General features: G+C 32.8%; 1 protein-coding gene across 11 annotated transcripts; it reads left to right on the top strand.

The window, feature by feature from the left end:
- Positions 1–274: 274 nt before the first annotated feature.
- LOC133181048 (clathrin interactor 1-like) lies at positions 275–23033 on the top strand. Of its 11 annotated transcripts, none has more exons than XM_061315580.1 (18): positions 275–439; positions 3177–3378; positions 3477–3615; positions 6570–6707; positions 6935–7112; positions 7754–7798; positions 9459–9476; positions 10877–11087; positions 12440–12596; positions 12877–12949; positions 15420–15675; positions 15984–16103; positions 16413–16487; positions 17378–17431; positions 19012–19141; positions 19450–19509; positions 20405–20530; positions 21101–23033. In XM_061315580.1, the coding sequence occupies exons 1-18, from the start codon at positions 408–410 to the stop codon at positions 21259–21261; spliced, it is 2175 nt and encodes a 724-aa protein (XP_061171564.1). In that variant the 5' UTR covers positions 275–407; the 3' UTR covers positions 21262–23033. The 11 variants fall into 11 exon arrangements, with proteins under 11 accessions (XP_061171564.1, XP_061171565.1, XP_061171566.1 ...); XM_061315581.1 differs by having other exon boundaries at positions 19015–19141; XM_061315582.1 differs by lacking the exon at positions 9459–9476 and adding an exon at positions 9946–9960.
- The last annotated feature ends 998 nt before the right edge of the window (positions 23034–24031 follow it).

Below are 24031 nucleotides of genomic sequence, written 5' to 3' on the forward strand. Positions count from 1 at the left end.
ACTGCAACAAAAAAGGTGGTGGGTGGGCAACTGCCCTTTCAATATTACAATTTTCAACCGCAAAAGGTTACGTTTGGGGAAAAAAAAGTGTGCAGGGAGGGTGGGGTGGGGGTGGGGAGAGGGGAACTACATGCATGGGTGAATGTATTTATAAATGTTGAATCGTTCATAAAAAGCGTAATTATGTGCTTTTCAGAGATAGTGACCGACGAAATCAAGTGGATTGAAATTCACTGAAAAAATATTGTAAACATTTCGATCCGCTCCACTCTTGTGTCACGTGATATATGCGCCATTGCAATAGCTCGACAGACGGAATTTCTAAGAAGGGGTGGACAATCGTACACCATCTGCGTATCTGGATAGTTAATCCGGATTAGTGAAGATTATCTGGACATCTAGGAAAGATGTGGAAAATTAGGGAGATAACAGATAAAGTGTAAGTTGGTTTTTTAACGGTAAAATAATTATTACCTTGACCTTAAATTTCTTACACGTAGTGGTCTTCCGGTTTATGTTTGTTGATATTTGTCTTGTTGATTTGATGCGGACATTACCAATTAAAATGAAATAAGTTATGGTACTGAAAAATATTAAATTATTTTTGTCGTTTTTATGGGTTTTGTAAAGTGCGAAATATATCGAATCTTAAGGAAACGTAATGGGGGGTGTCGGCATCGCGTCATCTGTCAAAACATTACAAATAAACATGAGTTACTTGTGAACTTAACGTTAGAACTCAACAAACTTCGTTTTTATCTTATCATGTTGTTGTAAAGATTTCGATTGTGAACAGTACATGAATATATGCTAAAATAATCCACTTTCATTTATTAAACTTATTATAGCTCGAATTTTCTCGAGACCATTTCCATATTGAACAAAATCTATAAGCCTATCGCCTATATCAAATTTCAATATGTTTTAAGGCATATAGCAATTGGAGATAAGAAGAGTTGTGTGTAAGATATCATATACTTGTTTTAAGAAGTTGGTTGGGCTGGAACTATTTGCCTCCTCTGTTCCCACTGCTCTGCTGTCTCATTCTGACCAAATCTCTTCAGTTTTTGAAACGCAATAAGCATAACGAGATGTCATTGAAAAAAAAAAGAACATTTTGGGGTTCATATTATAGCATTTTTTCCCTTTTCCTTTTCCCCTGTCCTCAGGACTTCATAATTTCAAAAGTACAAGACACTGGGATGTCTAAAACATGTTCTGCCATATTATGACAGATCATTACTTTCAAAGTAAGAGGAAGTGAAACATTCTGACTTGTATGTTTCATATGAAAAAGAATAATTCTGTCATTGTAGTTCTGTTCCTTGGCAGTTGAATTGGGAATATCAAGTCTCAAAATTTGGGAAAATTAAAATTTTTTGGCATTGGGGATCGTACCTTTGTTGGTACCAGTTATATATTAAGAGAAAAGAAGTGCTGCAATATGGCATAAAATACATAAATACAGTTTGAGTTCACCTGCCTGAATTCGGGCAAGTGAACTCAAACTGTGACTTGTCTGAATGCAAAACTTGGATGCCCAAAATTTAGAACTTGTTTGAAAGAAGAGAAAACCAGTAACTTAATTTATTATTGTAAATAAAGTGATATATTACTTTATATTTGGCAAGTTAAGTGCCAGAAAAAATTTTGATGTGCAGATGATGCTATATTTTAAATACTTGTAAACTCACATGCCATGCAGCAATATTTCCTTTAAAATAAAATTCATTTCTTTGAAAATTATTTTCTGTACGATTTTTTTGTGAATTTTGATTTTTTCCCCCTGACAACTGAAGCCAAGTCAAAGGAAAACATGTTTCGAACAGAATACATAGTGCGCCGAGAATAAGTGGTGTTCTTAATATTCTGTGAGTGAATAAATGAACTATTTTGTAATATCTTATTTCATAATAAGAATGTAGAGAAAGTTCTCAGATGAAAAATGTATTTTTGTCAACAACCACACAAGAAGAACAGAATAATGAACCTGATTTTTTAATATATGGTATGATCTAGAAACGCTACCCAGGAATTTCTGAATGCAAAAACAATGTCATATTCCTGGTAGAAATCAAATGTTCAATTTATTGTTTTTTTTATAAACTAGTCTATTTAAGATAAAAAAAATCTATCAGAAATATAGAAATATTCACTTGTCTGATTGGACAAGTACATCAGCAGTTTCACTTGCCCGAACTGAGAATTTACCTGCCCCAGGCAATCAGACAGTTGATCCCTGACAGTTATCTCCTTGAAGTGTATAAAAAAAGAGTTACCCAGAAAAATACTTAATACTTGTAAGACATTTATAGCGAGCGCAGCAAGCGGCGCAAAGTGCCGCTCGTCACTGCGAGCTCTAACGACAACGCCTGGGCGAAGAGAAAATTCGGGCTACTGCACATTCATTCAATAGCATTTTTTTCCGCAGTAATTCTGGACCCACAGTGCATCGCTTGTTGTTCTTGCTGCTAACTTCGTTCATGCGGTAACAACAACTCAAAATTCACAAAAAAACAAACTCATCTTAATTTAACGGATATTGCATACAGATAGTAGATTAAACGTTCTTTGTTAAAATTTTTGCATTTTTAAAACTTCGTTTATGGAAATGCAGCTAACAAACGACGTCATGTGATGTCACAGTCTAGACGTACGTTCCAAATGTCTCGTGCGGTTTGAAGTAGGGGATCTTAAAATCAAGTGAACTATGCGCTCGCCCCAACGGTCGTGCCTTCAACATATTGTTATGGGAATATGCATGTGGAATACCTGATGTTGGTAGAAAATTGTGATGCTCCATTACCGAGCACATTTTTTGGATATTAAATAGGCCTTAGCTGGAATCTTGCACTTCAAAAATATGGCTCAATGATAAAAAATAAAGAACCAGTTAGTTGAAATATTTTTTTTTTCAATTGAGCACTTAGAATATACCAACAATCCACTAATTTTCAATTATAATTGATTAATGGAAAAACATAACACTATGATGGCCATTTTATATATATCTCTTTTGAGGGATAAACAGTCAATGAAACACTGCTCAAGTTTTATTTTAATAAAAGATTTTTGTTTGATTGTATGTTAATGTCTTATCAGTTCAAATAAAAGCACAACAATATTTACTTGAATACAGAAGTAAAATTCTGGCAATGTTTCTTTTCTCAATTTAGCACCAATGTGGTGATGAATTATACAGAGGTGGAAACAAAAGTCCGAGAAGCCACGAATGATGATGCATGGGGGCCACATGGTCAGATTATGCAAGAAATTGCCAGATACACATTTACATACGAGCACTTCCCAGAGGTGATGGGTATGTTGTGGAAACGCATGCTTCATGATAATAAAAAGAACTGGAGGAGAACGTATAAGGTATGAAAGCAAGCTTTAAAAGTATTTCTTTTATGACATTTTTGTTATGTAGATGTACGTTCCAATTGTGCTGTACCTTTGTTTTATTGTTTTTGCAGTCCTTACTTTTGTTGTCATACCTGGTCAGAAATGGATCTGAGAGGTGTGTAACGAGTTGTAGGGAGCACCTGTATGATCTGCGTGGATTGGAAAGTTACACATTCACAGATGAAATGGGAAAAGACCAAGGTTTAAACGGTAGAGTATCTGAGAGCAACATGTATGCCTTGTTGTGCTGATTTTTTTTTTTTTTTTTTTGGTAAGAATAGTAAATGCAGGTATTTTATTATATATGTCACCAATTAATTTACATATTCAGCAACAAGCATAGTAATTTCAGGCATAGACTAGTTTTACTAAGTAGAAGGGTTGAATATGGGTACTTGATGTTGAAACATATTGAAAACAGTTTAAAAAAAAAGTTTTATATTTCCATTTTTACTCTACATGAGGGCATCAAGAAGTCTGGTATCAAGGAAAAGTTATATAGATACATGTGCATAGTTACAGTACCCATGATAGCTAACACGCTTGAAGAAATTATGCATTAAAAAGGGATAATTTCACAACAGTGTAAGGTCTACATATTTAGCTCTTCTGAGCCAAAGGCTCAAAGAGCTAATGCTATGGCCATTTGTGCGGTGTGCGTAAACTTTTTAGAATATGGGCCATAACTCAAGAACCCCTTGGCCAATTATTGTCAAATTTGTCACAGGTTATCCTTGGCCCAAGGGCTCCCTTTTATACTAAAACTGGGGTTGTGACCCTTTAACAAGGGGAGATAATTAGGAAAATAGAAACAAAAGTACTGGTTGCTAAAAAATCTTCTTCTCTAGAACCACTGGGCAGATTATCACCAAACTTACACAAAAGGATGAGGATATGTTGTAGATTAAAATTTGCACGGGGATTTACCCTGGGGCAAAGGGCGTGGTCTCAAGGTCACTTCAAAGTTGACCAAAAATTACATTTTATTAAAATGTTGATATTTTGCTTACTATAAGGACTAGGATCATCAAATCTTGTCAGTTGGTGCATCTAAGGACCTCATATCATGTTGACTCAAAAGTAGGTCACGGTGACCTACTTTTTAAATTTTGCGGCCATTCTTTTTCAAAATGATTTAGAGGCATATTTTGAACAATTTAAGGCCTATGATCATCAAACTTTGTCAGTTGATGCATCTTGGGTCCTCAAAGTACGTCAACTAAAAAGTAGGTCACCTTGACCTACTTTTTGAATTTTATGGCTAATCTTTTTTAAAACAATTAAGGTCATTAATTCGAATACGGGGAGGCTTAGAATCATTAAATCTTGTAAGATGATGCATCTTGGGGCCATAAAACATATTTATTAAAAAGTAGGTCACAGTGACCTACTTTTTGAACTTTGCAGGCATTCGATTTCAAAGCGTTTTAGAGGCATAATTTGGACATTTTAAGTCCTATGATCATAAAACTTTGTAAGTTGATGCATCTTGGGTCCTCAAAAAAGGTCAACAGAAAAGTAGGTCACCGTGACCTACTTTTCAATTTATATGACTATAATTAAATATTTCAGGTACTAATTGGCTTAGAATCATCAAACTTTGTCAGTTGATGCGTCTTGGGTCTTCAGAGTAGGTTGACTAAAAAGTAGGTCGACTAAAAAGTAGGTCACAATGACCTACTTTTGAAAATTTATGGCGTTAATTAAATATTTCGGGTACTAATTGGCTTAGAATCATAAAACTTTGTCACTTTATGCGTCATGGGTCCTCGGAGTACAACAACTGAAAAGTAGGTCACGGTGACCTACTTGTGAAAATTTATGGCTTTAATCAAATATTTTGGGTACTAATTGGCTTAGAATCATTAAACTTTGTCAGTTGATGCGTCTTGGGTCCTCGGAGTACAACAACTGAAAAGTAGGTCACGGTGACCTACTTTTGAAATTTTATGGCTGTATTTAATATTTTCAGGAATTATTTGGCTTAGAATCGTCAAAATTTGTCAGTTGATGCATCTTTGGTCCTCGGAGTAGGTTGACTGAAAAGTAGGTCACCGTGACCTACTTTTGAAAATTTATGGCAGTAATTAAATATTTTGGGTACTTATTGGCTAGAATCATCAAACTTTGTCAGTCGATGTATCTTTGGTCCTCGGAGTACAGCAACTGAAAAGTAGGTCACGAAAAGTAGGTCACGGTGACCTACTTTTGAAAATTTATGGCTTTAATTAAATATTACAGATACTAATTGGCTTAGAATCATCAAACTTTGTCAGTTGATGCATCTTGGGTCCTTGGAGTAAAACAATTGAAAAGTAGGTCACTTTGACCTACTTATAAAATTTTATGGTTATAATTTTAAAAAATATTTTAGGTATTAATTGGCTTAGAATCATCAAACTTAGTTGATGCATCTTGGGTCCTCAGAGAATGACAAATGATAAGTAGGTCACCATGACCAACTCTCAGGTACTAATTGGCTTAGAATCATCTTGGGTTCTCAGAGTGTGAATTGGAATTTCAAGGGTTTATCTAAATATACAGGATACTTCGAGGCTTCAAATAGAAGTGATAGGTTGTACAGTTTATCAGAAGAGCGATTCAAGGCCCATGGGCCTCTTGTTTTTTAACATGATCATATGCAAGGAAACAAAGTTGCATTTATCTTAAAATTGTTTTAATCTCCATCTGTATATTCATTGAGATTTTTAAATTAAATAGAAAGAAAAAAAACTTTAGCATAGAAATTAAAGATATAAGTACCGAGCTCACTGTATGAAACTATGTGATACCCCACCCCCACCCCCCCCCCCCCAACTTCCCTATTGAGTAAATAGCAAATTCTAACGGATGTGCAGAATTGTAATGGATGTACACCCCAATCACTATATACCATCCCGCTTTTCAAGCAGGGGGCATAATAAGCTCAGGGAAATATTAATCTCTTGCTCAATAAAGGTATTATTTTAATGTCATTTACAAATACTGGACTACAAACATGGTTGTTTTGTTGTCCACAGAATATCAAGAGATGAAAAAGTTAAGATGATTATAAATTAAAAGAGAAATTTATTTACATGTATATCAAATAGTGAACTAAAATTCAATGAGTGTAAGCAAAGTATGAAGGACTTGCCTGAATGATAATTTTGTTGCAATTACAGTAAGGCAGAAAGCCAGGGAACTCGTAGAATTTATTCAGGATGATGAACGATTACGAGAAGAGCGTAAAAAGGCTAAGAAGAATCGAGACAAGTACATAGGAATGTCTGGTGATAGTTATTCATCAGGCAGCAGATACAGTAGGAGTCTTTTTTTTTTTTTTTAATCTAAAAAAAGTTCATGCAATATTTTCCAGAGAAAATGCATGAAAATTAGATTTTATAAAGAATAACAGTTTAAAAAAGTTTTTGTAGCATTTACTGTCTCTAGTAATCAGAATAAAGTAATGTGTTGCCTTGTTAGTGAAAATATATAAAATGGCTTATTATATATATCTTTGATAGGTTACATGAATTTTTTTTCTTAGGTGACAGGTATGATGAGGATCCTGTATCATCAGGGAGCAGATCTAAATATAAACTAGATGAAATTGATGATTGGGATTCCGGCAACAAGTCAATAGCAACAGAAGCAGTTGACAAGGTCAAAGGTCTTTGGAACAAAGTTCAAGGTCGAAGGGGTCCAGAAGATATTGTTGACTACAGGTGAGAATTAAGTAACAATAAGCCTGTAATAACATGCTTTTGAAACGCTTGAAATTGGGCTACTCAAAGGAAACTCAAAGAAATTGTTAAGGGAAAAGTTTTGAAATGATCAAATGTATTGAATATGTAAAAAATCATGTTGCAAAGATGGAAATACTAGATAAATGAAATTTCACAGTAACCAGCAACAGGCTAATTTTAGAGATTTATTTAAAAATTGAGATGATGGGTTACTATATGTTTTATGCTCTGAAATTGGGTAAAATGTATCTAACTAAAAAAAAATACATGTATAAGCATAATGCATGTATTGTTGACTTTGTGTTGCCCAGGACAGAATTCTATATCAGTGATGTTCAGTAAATCTTTATGGATTTGACCATTTATTCTGAGGTAGTCATTATCATCATCTAGTAGTGTGATCTATTAATACTTCATCATTTATCTCTTTTTGAAGGATCATACTAAAATTAACCCCATTATACACCATTATTGCTGAGGTGAATAATTAAACAGTACCTGCTTACTTTGAAAGTGTATTTATTGACAATGGCATGGTCAGAAACATATTTCAGTGGTGTGGGGGTCCGTTGTGTTGTTTTAATGTGTATTGCTAAAATCACCAGCTTGTAATTTTGTAGCTCAAACCGTGCCCCCGGCAGAAAGAACAGTTTGACTGATTTTAGGTGAGAAAAGTACTAACTGAAAATTCAGAAAGCCCAAAGCAAACAATTAACATTCTGGAGTAAATATGAAAAATTTTGTTGAACCTCATCAAGTTGTAAATATTTATATGTGGTTTCAGCATCATTTTTCATTACAGCTTGTCTGCACATCTTTCTTTCTTTTTATGTTTAGGTAGCTTTTCATGGGAAAAACTGCACCAACTGCCTCTCTGTTCTTTGCTAAACCACATTAATTTAATATTTACTTTTTCTGCTTTATAAGTAAAAGACATGTTTTTTGAGTTTAAAAATATCTAATTTTTGTATTGATGATGATCAAACTTTTCTGGTTGTCAAAATATGAAAACACCAGCAATAAGTTCTAATTTTATCATGATGATCTTGGACATTTGTCAATGTTTATTTGACTAAAAACTAAAAATATAAATACACCCAGTCAGATTTACATGTATTTCTCAGAAATTTATGTAGATTGAAAACTTTTCTTATGAGATATTTCAAAGAATGTGGGTGCAGGCAAGCTGAATCTGTTCTGTTGTTAATGTCTATTGCATGATATCATAATTGTGACACCTGATACAGGGTATTGAATTAGTTAAGTTATGTGTTTGTTTTAAAGATAACGTACAAGTGTATATAGATTTTGCTAATCCCCAAGTGCAAAAATATTTTTGTAGACATCATACATTTATTATTTTTTGATATGCATCAAGTTAAGTGAATTAAGACACCAATTTCCCCACTTATTGGACTTGTAAATGTATCAGTATGATCTTGTTATGGACACTGCATGCATATTACAACTGTTATTGCTTCTGTGAAAGAGAATATAGATCACTGATAACAAATGAAGGAATGACATGTAAAGAACTGACACTTTACACCTGTAAACTGAGCCTTTGCACAAAGTAACACTGATAGTCCTCCCTCCTTGCATTTAGATAAAATAAAAGAATAATAAATAAACAAAAAGCAACAAATTAAAAACAAACAAAAAAAGAAATAGAAGGAAAACAAACTATTTAAAAAACCCTAATACCTAATTAGGTGTTTTAAGGTAATAAACTTAAATTGAATGAATAAATGCAGGATAACCACAAAAAGAGCCACAACAATAGTAAAAGCAGAAGAAGTGGTATTCTTCACTTAAAGTTGCACTTATGTCTCGGTATACAACTGTATGTCACTGACAGTAACACAAACATATATCAATAATTCTAATAAGAATGTTTTTATTAGATCATAGACCCAGTGCATTGTAAAAATTAAAGATGAACTTTCATTATTAAGCAATCAAATCTTTCTCTCTTTTTATTTAAAATCTTTATTGAGAAATAATCTAAAAATTGCTGTACAGTTTTCCAACACTTGATATGCACTCTGTCTGACTCTGTTGAACTGCTTGTTGAAAAGATGATTTGGAGAGAATTTCTTATTGACGATAATATTTTACTCCCCATGACAGTATTTGTAGGTTTTACTCTTGTGTGGTAATTGTAAGGGACTATGTGAAAAATCATGATAAAAGTATTTCTCCGTAAATTAGGAAGTACAATATTTCTGTGTTAATTAGGTGCTAACAGGTTGATACTCTGTTTACCAGACATTGAAATACTAATTAATGGGTAGACTGTAAATAAATAAGTACATCATAATTTAGGTACTCTAAGCCAACAAGGTATAGTACTTAGAATGTCAAATTACTCTGATTTTAGTAGTCTCTAAAAAAGGGTATGAATTGTATGCTCTGCATTGTGTGTAAGGTACTTGTAACAATGGCAGTATATGCATGTGTTCTCTCAATTATTTGTATAGTACCTTTAACCATCAAGAACTTGTTATGTTTGCTTGAGTAGATGAAATATACAAATTCTGATTATGATCTTCACATATTCAATAGGGGATGATAAAGTACGGGGGGTAATTATTAATTTAAGCATGCTTTGTAAGACATACTCCCTAGGATCTAAAAATCTGAGCACAGATGGGTGTGATATATATTGTTAGAAATGCGTGTAAAGAAACTTGATGAATAATGAGTAAAAAAAGCAGTTTGTATTTAAAATTCTATTTTCTTTCATTTCTCTTGCCCATTAATGCCCGATACTGAATGATCACACTATATTATGCTTAATCTATTCTTCTAGCCTAACAGATCATTGGTATGTGAATTTTTTGTAATGTTTTATGTTGTAAAAATATTACTTACAACTTCTAGTGTCATGTTATGTACTTTCATTTTCATGTTAAAGAGCTCTGCAATTTTCACTATATTATGCAGAATGTTTAAATTTAACTTAGTTGAGATCAGTGACCCATTTAAATTTGATATTTAACAGTTAGGAAGATAATATTGGGACTATGGTTAAAAATCTTTTGAAATTAATATTGAAGTAGATTTTTTTTCATTTAAATGGTTTTAATTTAAAGAATAAATGTACTAACATATTAACCACATGCATGATTTTTTTTTTCAAATTACTGTGTAGTACTTTGATCTTGGTACTTTAAAGTACTGGTACTCATATAAGATCAATATTGTTATTTTTCAAATACAGTTGTTGACTGGTAGTCTATAAAATGAAAAAAATATGCCTTAGAACTATAAACTGTTACATGTGTAATTTTTGAAAATACAAAATATGTATTAAAAAGGTAATATTTTTTGTGTAGAGACCACTGATAGCCAGATAAATGAAATCACATAGTGTGTGTTTATGTTTATCTTGGAAAAGCCACACTTTCATTAAAATGGCTTAAACTAGAAATAAACCTTCACAATAGTTTCCAAAGTGTTTATAGAAAGAATTTTAGTTACTGCATCTATGTGTTGAATTGTCTTTGTGTCATTTTATTGATTTTAAGAAGTAGTAGGTTTGTACATTGATTTATTCACTAATAGCATGTAATGAAGTGTTTGTTGTAATTCATCACACTGAAATAAAAAAGGAGAATATTCCATGTAGAATGAATGTTTGCATTCTCTTATATAAATGTATGCTGCAGTACAGATGGAGGTAAGATAGTAAACAATATATTGATATAATGTGTTTAAGAATTCTTTTGTTTATATTTCAGTGATGAACCAGACAACAAAATAGATGATTTTGACGATGCGCCCAATTCCAAATATTCCTATAAAGATGACGATGAAGAATTCACCTCTGTAGAACGAACACATACAACCAGAACTGAAAAAATAACAACGAATCGACGTACAAGATCTGTCGGGAAAAAATTAGATTTAGGGGCATCTTCTAATTTAGCCAAAGAAATATCAGATACAACGGTAATCTTGCAAATTAATTCATTGTACATATTACCTGTACGATATTTGCACCATAATTCACTACTATTGTAAGCAGATTGTCCTGCTTTTCCTCGATTTTATTTCAGCCCCTGTCTGCTTTTCCATGACTACTTTACACTGCTTTCCGTGATTGGTTTTAAATATAAGATACTGTAAAGTTACTTTTTTCCACGGGGTCGTAATTCCGCGGAATGACAATTTCTGTTTCATCTGCAGGTAGAAAATTACTCAGATTTCTTAGATTGCCACTATATTCCTTAGGTTTCCTTGAAGTACAATGGGACAAATTTGCGCGAAAAATTTGTGACCGTGTACATAGCATAAATTAATACCACACGGAAAAAAAGTACTTTTACAGTATGTGTTATCTTCTTCCTTATGATACCTCTTTTCTGCAATTTTTCAATGGCCACCTGTAGAGCTTGGCATCAAACATATGGCATTATTTACCTGTATTTTCCTGTATTTCGTTATAGGGTTCTAGTAAGTTATAATGAGTTTGAACTCATGGTGCAATAAAATTTAAATGATATTTACAGTTCACACTGTAATACATTTCAAAAGTTATGGAAATTATTCATACTGAGGCAAATGTGGTTACCATTGTATAATATACATGGATAAACATAGAGAAAAGTCAATGTTATTGTTAAATTCTTACCAATGCAGTATAGGGAAAGTTTGCAAAGCCACAATTACAGCTGATGCAAAGGGAGTTGCTATAGTAAGATTGGAATTGTACATTTTAAAATACGTCTTGGAAAAGCAAAAACTATAATCTCAGAAGAGCAGTTTGATTTGTCGAGGAAAAGCAGGGTTTTATTTTATTTCACTGAAAAGCAGTGTTGGATTGCAGTAAAGTGGAATAGCGCTTTAGCATTCTGTCTTCCTGTGGTCATCATTATAAACATCAAAATTATAATTATTCATGAAGTTGTATTTTTAGCAAGATATTTGTGTAATGCATGATAATGATATATGTGTCAAAATTGATTAAAATTTACTTGAGAAAGTTATTTAACAATATTTTCAATTTTGTCATTAAATCCATGTTAATGCAAAATTATGGCCATGTGGGTATAATATACTATATATGTATGTGTCATTTAAGTTTTGCTTCCATCAATGAAATTTTGCAAGAACAAAACAAACATTTATTTAAAATATTTTTGAAATGTGTAAGATGCAATAAGTACATTTATTTTAATGTAGCAGGAAAAAAATTAAGTACAAAGGTTTTTTAACAAAAAATATAACTTTGTATTTTCTCTTATAAAATAATTTTCTGTCAGATATTACAATTTTATTGAGTATTTTTGTTACCTATTTAGTCACAGTCCAGTAGTACCGGTGTCAAAGAAGACTTTGGTCCCAGTTTGATAGACATGGGTAGTACAAAGACTGGAGATGACGGCTTCTCAGATTTTGCAGATTTTAAATCTGCGACAGCAAATGGTGAATTTAATCCAAGAGCTGGTACAACAGCTGGTAAGATCTTACATGTAGTGGACTTTATATATAGTTGAACTTTGTTATCTCAAACAGTGATATAGTCCCAACTACATTTTCTATGTGTATTTGAACTTTGGTATCTCGAATACTAAGATATTTCGAAGTTTCTCTTGGTCCTATCAAGTTTGTGATGGTGAGGTTTGACTGGAAATGGGTGTGTATAGAGAGAGAGAGAGAGAGAGATCAGCAAAAATGATTGTTACATTTTCAATGCTTTGATATTTTTCCTCAAAAATTTGTTTTCTTTCTGATACAGTTTCTCCAAACAAAGAATCTTTTGGGGACTTTGCAAGTTTTGATAATGGTCCTAACACTGCAAAACCAGCTGGGTATGTTTTTGAAGGAAGCATCAGGTTTTTAATAACATGTATATCTATTGGAATATTGGTATATGTATATTCTAAGATTTGTCTTTTACGGTACTGTTTTAATTTTCTTTATGAACACATGTATGCAGAGCTGCCAACCCTTAAGATTTTGGTGTAAGACTTGCATATTGAGCATGTAAAGTACACCTTACAATTATAAAAATTTATTCTTCCAATTTCCATTTTCCTTTGTAGAAAATTTGAAATATCAGAATTTTTGTAACTTTCAGCTAAGAGTGCAACTATATACCGTTTGATAGTATATCACGGTATATTTTTCCACGGTTCAATTCATGATACCTTAAACTTATACCGCTGTTCGGTTCAATTGGTCCAAAATTATCCGAATCGTCCGTTTTGTTTCCTTGTTTACAATTTCAAAATGGCTTCAGCGCAAAACGTGAGGTCGACATAACGCATTAATGGCAGTTAAACTCATCTCCAGCATCTTACAGACCTTTGGTAATACACCATATCTCATCACGCGTGTATTTCAATGAAAATTCGCTGTCTTGTTGACTGAAACGTGTTAACATGAGAAATATTACAACTGGTTTTCTACATAAATAAAAGGAATAAAAGAATGAATGTCTTCCTTTTTCATTCCAATTTAAAAGGAAGATTATTAGGAAAGGTCCCCGTAGTTCCCTGTAAATGTTCATCACTGGTTTAGAATATTGTCACAACTCAAAGATCTACCTATCAATCTACTGGTAGTTCAAGTTAACAAAATGATATTTTAATTATTATCAAAAATATGAACATTTGATAAAACCCTGTCAAGTTTTAAAAAAAATATGACAAACTTGAAAGACTCTTTAACCATGTCATGTATCGTGATATTTATTGTATTGTGAACTGAATACCGTGATACGTATCATATCGTGAGGTTAGTGTATTGTTGCACTACTTTCAGCCTTTCTTTTGCCTTATTATTATAAGTCATACTCAGGGTTCGACACTCGTCAAAATTTAGTCTCGCCATTTGGGCAACCCTGGTACTGATCGCAGGTTGCCCGAATGTATTTCAGGTCACCTGAACAAATGAAACAAAAATGTGCAGTTGTTTAAAATTTGTTAAGATAACAGAAGTTGTGCTTTTGTATTATAAAATGTAAACCAGACATTTTTGGAATGTCAAAAGATGTCTTCCAGTATTTTATCAAACAAAGAAAACAAGCAACAAATATTATAAGCAGAATCAGAATGTTAATTAGGCTTTAAAAAAATTATGTTTGATTCCTGCAATATTCCCAAAAAAATCAAGGGTTGGTAGGTCGGGATTTTTTTTTTTTTTTTTTTTTTGCTAATGTATCAATGTACAATCTCACATATTGACACATAATAAAGTTTCTAGGCTAAAACATTCATTTTCACTTACCATAAAGGCCAAAATAAATAGGGTCAAATATCCCTGGACTGAATTAACCGGGTGTGATATTACAGTAGACACCCAACATGGCTGTCTAGCAGCAGAAAACGAACATCACAAAGTTGTGGGGGGAAATGCTAAATGTTACAATGATGATTAATATGTTGACGGTGCGACCGTTAGGGAGAGCGCAGAAATTTATTCAGGTTTAATTTAGATCGGGCTCGATGGTCAGACTGCATGTGACATTTGGTGCGTCTAGACTCTGACGTCACATGACGTCGTATTTAAGTTGCATTACAAACCGAAGCCTGAACATTGTTGACTTTAATAAAGAACGCTTTATTTACAATTGATCTGCAATATATCCATTAAAAATCAAGGCGAGTTTATTTTTTGTTAAACTTTTGTTGTTATTCTACGAGAAGGTAATAAATTTTGTTATTCTACGAGAATAAATAATCAAGTGAAGTTGAAGCGAGGTGATCGAGGCAGACGACGAGAAAAGAGTTGCAAGCCTTCTCTCTTTTTATGTATCAGTCGAAAACGGTATATTTAAAAACAGCATATAGAGACAAGAGTTACATTATTGATAACATATAGTGCATATTAGAATATAAAAATAGGTAAAAGGTGACTCCACCCCAGATTTAAAAAGAAAAAAATATGGAAAAGGGGGGGGGGGTTCCATACCCCAAGTGCCTGTGTTTAAAATATAAAACATCATTATTGAATATTCCCAACTCATCCCAGGTGGTCATTTGGGCGAGCCAGACTGAAAATCAAGTCGTCAAAAATCATCCGGGGGTGGAAATGACGAGGTGACGAGCGTGAATGTCGAAACCTGCATACTTCTAACAGCACTTGACTGTAATGCTGTGCTAACGTGATCTAAATAATCTAAAAGTTAACAAAATGTACAAAATATACTAGGGGTTTGGCGGCCCTTTGACCCCCTCCTTACGATTTTTCATTTGATGATGATGGCAGCTCTGTGTATGGTGTTTTGATATACTGGTACATGTACATTACATTACATTATTTTTCTTCTTTATTTAGAAGTGACAGTTTTGCTGACTTCTCTCAATTCAACTCAGCTGCAGCAAGCTCTTCAAATTCAGCATCAACGAGTAACGACTTACTGGATGTGTTTGGGAACAGTTCAACATCAGCCTCCATGCCTGCCAGTGGTACAGCTATGGGCAATCCAATGATGGGCAACATGCAGCCCATGAACAACATGTCCATGTCAGGAATGAATCCACCCATGATGGGGGTTAGCATGAATGTGGGAATGACTGGTGTGCCAAATCAGGTCAGTTTTTTTGAAAAAACTAAAAAATCTTGAGTTATGATGTTTTCCAGTTTTAACTAGATAAAAAGATAAAAAAAAAAAAAAAAAACATGAAAAAAAACAAAACTCTGGTTGTTCCAGCTGGCTACTTTCAAATGCACAACACCCACAATATTTTCAGATGAAAAGATGATTAAAAGTTTTATTTTTTGAGTTTTCTTATACATGTTCATTTATGAATAAAACTGGTTTGCCCACAAATGAAATTAAGTTTGCATAAAGATATGTGTGAATTTAAGATGTCTTTAAAACTGCATTTTTATTGGCAGATGGGAATGAACCCACAGATGATGGGTATGACCCCACAGTCTCAAGGTCAAATGACGGGAATGTCCTCGAACATGATGTCACAAGGCATGATGACACCCATGTCAATGCAACAGCAGCAGGTTTGATATGAATATAATGAACAAAAATCAATTGTGCGTCAGTTTACTGCTGTGTAATGGCTGAAATTGTTGTAACACTTCAGGTTTTATATACATATACATATATATATATATATATATATATATATATATATATATATATATATATATATATATATATATATATATATTAGCTGCCCTCAGTTGTAATGTGAAACTTTACATCAACCTGGTACTTATGATGCAGTCATGAGGAAATTCATTTTTGTCTTTGGTTAACCTTGTAAATCAATAAAAGAAAACCATTAAAATGAAACTAAATATTTGTAGCCTATGATGATGCAGCCAGGAATGCCACAAAACATGGGATTTGCAGCCAGCTTCCCCATGCAAAGCACTGGAATGGTAAGTCAAGCTTGGGGGTCAGGAATATGGCACTCCATTAAGTTGATTGTAATGAAGCAAGAAAGGGAGGTAAATGGGTAAAAAAAAAATGTGTTTGCCATATTCTTATGCACTGTATAAACAGTGAAGTTTGCATGCAGTAAAAGTTTTGGCAATAGTATATGGATCAGCTGAAGGAAAGCTTAGGTGCATGAAGATTCCTTGGCTTATGAAGCTGTGTACTGTACAAACTGGTGATGGCACAGTGTTCTTATTTTGAAATTGTCGGTCAGTTTTGAAGAACTTGAATAAAGTTCAATACAACAAGCATGCTGTTTTTGAAAAAGAACTAGGAAGTTGGGCATTATACATATGTAAGGGCAGTAGAGGCACATTAGTCAAACATTATTCATCAGACCTTATAAATTAATTTTAGTAGTAATATTAATACAGGTTGCATTCCCCACATTAAATTCATATGCAGCACTCTAATCCCCGTATTAATTGGATGAACGCACTCAGCTTTAAAAATATATATATATATATTGTGCAAATTGCAAATTTATTTATAAACAGAGAAAAAACATGTGTTAGTTCCAACTAACCCATCGGAAACCTGAAACACAGAGGAAGATTCATTTACTAACAAAATGTTTATTTTCTTAACCTGCATGCTTCAGCTAAATATATATGTGGATAGATATTTTTGGGACAATTATAAAACACCATTTTTTTTCTTGTATATTGTGTCCTCTTTTTTAAAAAAGTTAATCATTATTTTGAATCAAGGTTATAGCATTGATGTTATATTTATCAATATTCTTTTATTTACGAATTTGGTGAAAAAAGTAAAACAATACTTTTCTTCCTAATTCCCATGTATCATGAAATCTAACAACATGTGACTTTAGGTTGCAGAAGAAACAGAAATAACTAGCATTACTGCGTCCGCATCTGAGACCAAGGTTGGTTCATTTTTCACCTCCCCTTTGGCTTCATGTTATAATTGGGGGACGTCATTGACTTTACCTGTAAGGCTTCACATACAAGGAACGAATAGTCGGATTTCTTCTTTATAGTATTGTAAATGAAAGGTTAAGTGTGGGAGTAACACATGCATTGTGGAAGGGGAGAGATGGAAATCCTGTACCCTAAATATTCACTATATCATTCTATATGTTTTGATCAGTATATTTAAACACGTTGGTATTGAGAAAATAACCCCAATGCAGAGAAATGTTGATTATGTGTACATTTATATGTTTACATTCAAAAGTTTTAATTTTTTTGTCACACTAATTTTATATACTGTAAATCACTACTTATTCGCGTGAACTTCATTTTTGCTTAATTACACGAGACCATCTGCTCTTGAAAATTTCATTCTCGCATATAATTTTATTAGCGTAGCTCATATACAGCAATAACCAGAATTTGTGAAAGTTTTGTACCACTTATATGTACCATATACCTATCTGGCAAAAACAAGTTTCACGAAAATTTGGTGATCTGCAGTAACTCAGATTTATACTTCTCTTGTTATAAAATGGATTGGCATACAACACAGAGAAGATACATGTACAACAAACTAATCCAGACTCCAGAGATTCCAATGATTTTGTGGTATCGGTGATCAGATATTTCAAATTTAAGAAAAAGTCCATGACATTTTGTTATGAATTCTTAGTGAGCTGAGAATTTTGATTTTATCTTTCCTTGTATGTGAAGCAAGATTCTTCTTCTTGTACGCCTGTAATCCTGCTTTGAATACAGCTAGACTTATGTATCAGTCTTGCATTTAGAGCTGTTATTTTAATGGTACACAGTATAGTTGACTTTGGAGTATCTAACAGTGCAGGGCTGTAAAGTGAAGATATGTACATTCAAATTTAAAAATAAAAACATTTTTTTTTTAATCATAAAAATGTCCATACTTTGAGATTTATAATTTTTGAATCCAAGTTTTGAAAAGAGTTCTGGTATTTCAAATACATATACATACAGTACTATACTTATACAGTATATATACTTCATATCTGCACATATATATACGTCAAGATATACATGTATAGCATACACATTAAAGACTACTCTGGTGGTGGCCAATATTTAATTTCTGTAGTATTTTGTAAACACCTACATGTTCATGTATACAAGAATATGTAAGTTATATACCTTATCCTAGTTTTATTCCCAGTAGAATCTGTTGGCTATACATGTATAAAGGTAGTGAGAATATAGGCCCTAAAATCTACCTACATGTTCATGTATGCAAGAATATATGTTATACTCCATATCCTGTGTTTATTCTCTGTAGAGTCTGTTGGCTATTTATGTATAAAGGTAGTGTTGAGAATACATGCCTCATCTTGTGTGATGGATATGTGGTTTATATTACAGCAATTGTTTGAGTGCATAGTTAATGATATGTGATTTTCATACATAGTACACACACACACTACACATCTGAAACCATTTTCAGAAAGTTGAGTCATCTAAGGTGTAGAAGAATAGGTTATGACAACATTTTTGTTTTTTATTCAAGCAGAAGACTTCCAACACCTGGACTGATTCAGGAAAAGTTAACATTGACCTGGATGGGCTATCATCTCCAAATAAGTACCAGAAACATGCACAACCGTCCATGAACCAACTTCAACAGCAAACTAGTCAAGGTAATACACCCTCTGCAAGTCAGTAAACATATTTAGATTGTTATGATGCAGTGTATAGGCAATTATAGAATAACTTACTACAGCTGCAAATACTGGATAAGAAAAATTCTTATTTTAGGAATTTTTTGGGGGGTCAAACGAACATTGTCATGTAAATAATGAAGAAAATAAATTTTTTGATAGTGAAACTACATGTATATAATAAATGTTACTAACTGGAAGGGATTATGAAATTAAAAATAATACATTTAACTGATATTTTGATTATGGTAAACAAATAAAATCAGTTGGTTTGCATGTGTTTAAAGGAGTTCCATATAACACTTGGAGCCCTGAAATGTATCAGCTGGGGTACACAACTGAATATGGTATAAATTCTTGATTTGATTAGCAGTCTAACCTTGCTGTGCATGTATTTTGATGTTCTGAATTCTTTAAGTTCACTTTGAAATGGGTAGCCTTTGATTAGAGTTATCTTTTCACCATTTTCCAAGTTCTATAAGATTTAATAATAGAGAGATTGATACTGTTTTTATGGTGTTTTGGTTGAAGTGGTTTTGGATAACAGTTTTTCTTTTTTGATTATACACCTGTCAATGCTATGGCTTTTGATAGGATAAGTTGCTCTTATTTATTTTTTAAGTTTTTATTTCCCATTTGAATGTGCTTAACAGCATACAATGTACTCTATTTTGTGGTATTTGGGTGTATTATCATATGACACACATGTACAAGTTTTAGTACTGAACTAGCTAGTAAAATCTCCTATGAGCTAAGGTTGAATAGCATTGATAATTTGTTGTTGTTGTTTAATTGAACCTAAGAGATATTACCATGTTTAAAGATGTATCAATTATAGCCATTTTAAATGATAAGAGATGCCTGAAGTGGTACAACCTGCTTTAACTGTGATTTAGTTGATGTGTGTTAAAAACTTATTTCAGCCCCATATCTTTGGTAAAGAAGAAAAATACATCCTTTGTATTTTTTAGGTCAGAATTTGCACAATGTTTTAAGATCTTGTAACATGTACATATTCAATAAAAAGAATTGTTTTGAATATTTCAATTGATTTCTGTCACATTTTGAAAGATCAAACTTCAGTGTTTGGTGTGTAAACTGTGATTAAGAAATGGATACATATAAAACTATGAAGTTTGCAGTTGTAACATTTATGTGTGATGTAAATTGCTTATGCATATATACATGTACATGTAGCTATCGTAGATGTATTATTATTAATAATGTATGTTGCTGTTTTAGGAATGATGGGAAACCAGCCAGGAATGGCAGGGTTACAACAGGGAATGCAAAACATGTCCATTAACCAGGGCAATATGATGGGACAGCCAATGATGGGGCAGCCCAGACCAATGGTTGGACAAATGGGTAAGCAAAGAGGGAGGTGGTATTGGGTCAGGCATAGATAGACTGAACAGATATTGATTTGGTACAGTGTAAAAAGCAGAAAACAAGATTTAGTTCATGTGTTTGGTTGTTACTTCTGCTCCAATTTATTGTTAAAGTCTGGGCTCTGATTGTAAATTCATTAGGGCCCTGCTCTGTGGTTGCCATTTAGTGATCAGTCTGTATGTCTGATATCACTTGTCTGGAATATATTTTTTTCTTGTTTTAGTCCCATCTTGCTCCAAATCCACACATGCATGTTTGTACACTGAACCAGATTCTGTGTAACATCTTTGTCTGGAGCATATTTTCTCCCTAGCCTTATCTGGCTTATATTTCACATATTGAGTAGTTTGTGAGTAAAAGGTGTGTAGTGACTTAAAACCAAGTCTCTAGGTCGGAGGTAAGGTCATATCAGATCTCTGTGTGAAAGGGTCCTCTCGAAAAACAATCCTTTTCTGCCCAATGTCCTTCACCTAACTAAAACCGAGTCCCTTTGGGATGCTTATTATCTTAATGATATATAGTTTACATGAATTATTATATTTTCAGGAATGTCTGTTGGAATGCAAGGAAGTATGGGGATGCAGACAGGAATGGGAAATATGCCTAGTGGATCTATGGGAATGCAAAGTAAAATGATGGGACAAAGTCAGTTTCAGCAAAGAACTGATGCAGCATTTAGTTCATTTGGTAACTTTGGGAAAAAATAACGAGGAAAAAGGAAGGGGCATTTTATCCTTTGGATTCTTATAAAATGAGACAGAAATCTCCAACATTCTTAAAAAAAAAATAAACATTCTGGAGACCCGAGGACAATGGAGAACTTTCCATTTCTTGTTTTCAGCAGTGCTGTAATTTGACATCTCTGTTAACACATGTATTTCTGTGAAATAGAAGTTTGTATTTCTTTCAAGGAATTGAACAGCAGTGTGGATCAAGTAAATTTTAATTTAAGTGAAAAATGTTGAATTCTTTTTTTTTATATTGATCATATGTGCAATATTTTTGTATATCAAAATCGGGTCCAAAACTTCGGAGATTGATATTTATGAAAGAAAAAAAATATTCACTTATTATGTAACTCAAGAACCATAACGATGTGAACTCCATCCCACAGTAGATGTGATTAACTACATATGTAATTAATATTTTCAATCTTACATAGATGTCTATTAAGAACTAACAATACAGGCCAAAATTGTTCTTATTATGACAGCATTCTCAAATTGTAAAAAAAATCAAATAAGAAAAAAAATCTTAAAACTTTCATCAGGTTGTGAGAAAAAAGAAACATCTAATGTTATGAAAGATCTTTTCTGTTATGTAATGTGAGATCTGCATAAATTTATTGTCAATTTTCTTTCACGAGATGCTTCATCCTTTTACTGTACTTTTATTGAAACATCATTTAACTAGTATATTCCCCTAGTTACTAACATATAAAAGTATATGTATTTAAAAATTTTAATGCTTATCATGCTATTGGATTTTTTAACAATGTCCAGATTGTCATATAAATTTAAACATTATCTGGATTCAGATTTTGATTGATTGTATACACTGTTCTAAATTGTCTCCCCATTTCACAGTAAAATATTTTGCCTTATAAAATTCATGAAGAGTTATCTCAACATTATCCATCAAAAATTCTTCAAAAAGAAAATGCATCAAATATATCACATGGAAGAACATATCATGGTGTTGGACAGAGGAGATATTTGTATATTGTGATAGGCTTCTGCAACATTCCACTGTATCTAGATGCATTGAAAACCTTGCTCAGATCAACTGCTAGTTTACAGCAGCATTTGCTTTGATTGGAAGGATATTAACTTTTTTGTACAATCATCTTGCTGATACAAAAATTCATTGCATTATTATGTTTAACATCAGACAAGTGCTATGAGTGAAGTATGCTGATACAGGTTTAAAATCATTCTACAATATACATGTACTAGCATGCATTATCATATGGGTCCAAATACTACATATTTCAGATGTATAAAAAGGTTTGTTAACATGAAGTTTCTTTTAGTAGCTGGTGATGTAGAAAGGATTGAATGAAATATTAGAAATAAAATCTGTTATAAGAAATATACATGTAAATGTAGCAATTGCAAAGATCTCTAGTGAATATTTAACAAAAGACAATTGTAAAGCTGTTTCTTAAAATATATAGGCATAATTGTTATTCTTCGTCATTAAAAGCTTGGGTTTTCTGATTTTTAAATCGGTAAACTTGAGAAATGATTTTATTTCTTAAGATATTTAATGTATATTTAAATTACTCATATTGTTAATTGTTGATGTGTGATTTTGATTTAAATGAAATATAATTTTTAAGCGTAACTTGTTACATATTGATATTTACTTGTGTGACTGTATTGCATATTGTGTTTAATGTGAAAAGCATGAGTGAATTTGTACATATATATACTGTTGTATACAAGACGCAGTATTATAATAAAGGAGTAAAAATGTCTTCTCAAATTCATTGTTTCTTACTTTCATAAGATGGAAAATTTTCTTCTATCTAATAATTTTTTTCCCCTTTGAGTGTTGCATTTTAAAGAAGCAAATATATTTGTTATTAATAGAAAAGACAACCATGCATGTTCATGATTTTGGAGTACCAGTAATTAATACAAGAACCCTGAATTTAATACACTGTAAATTTATATTTCCTAAGGGTGTTAGAAAACATTTATATTATTCTCAACAATTTGAGAACATTTTCTCATGCAGTACCATGCAGACACAACGGTGTTGGGAGAGGATTTGGACTTCTTAGGGTTTTAGTTGGTGTACAACTGATTGAATTTATGATGTGGATGAGAATATTTCCTTAAAGGGGATTGCATGTGAAACTATCATTATATCTGCCGCAAACAAAGTTTTTTTTTGGGGGGGGGAGTACCTAGGAATTACCTTGTCTGCCTGTGCAATCGTGTCTGGGCTATATTTTTGATGGAGAGTAATAGGAAGCTCATACTTTGAACAAAGATTGTTTACGACCAGTGGGTGTGTTATAACCTTGACTAAAGGTGATTTTAGGAAGATCAAAGTCACTTGGAAAAAAGCATAAAACTTTTTCTAGTCTACAACTTCTTTTGGAGAGGCATTGGAAGTTTATACCTTATACAAAAGATTGTTGTGTCAGGACCTTGATCCAGGGTCATTTGATCAAGTTCAAGGTCACTTTTTAACAAATGTTTAATTGCTGTCCTGACCAAATCAGGTAATGGAGAACATAATTACAAATATTGCATATGACCTGAGGGTTTGTACTGACCATGACCCAAATTGATTCCAGGAAGTTCACCAGCAGAAAATGTGTACTATTCTTGTCTAGTCTTCAACACTCAAATGGAGGCTAATTGGAAGTTGATACTTGACAGGAAGATTGCTTATGACTTAAGGATGTGTCATGATCTGACCCATGGTCATTTTGGCAAGTTTAAGGTCCCTGGCAGAAAGTGT

Source organism: Saccostrea echinata, unplaced genomic scaffold, assembly GCF_033153115.1.
Source record: "Saccostrea echinata isolate AGI-Se365-2 ecotype Australia unplaced genomic scaffold, CSIRO_AGI_Sech_v1 ptg000008l, whole genome shotgun sequence".
In the NCBI taxonomy this organism is placed as follows: Eukaryota; Metazoa; Mollusca; class Bivalvia; order Ostreida; family Ostreidae; genus Saccostrea; species Saccostrea echinata.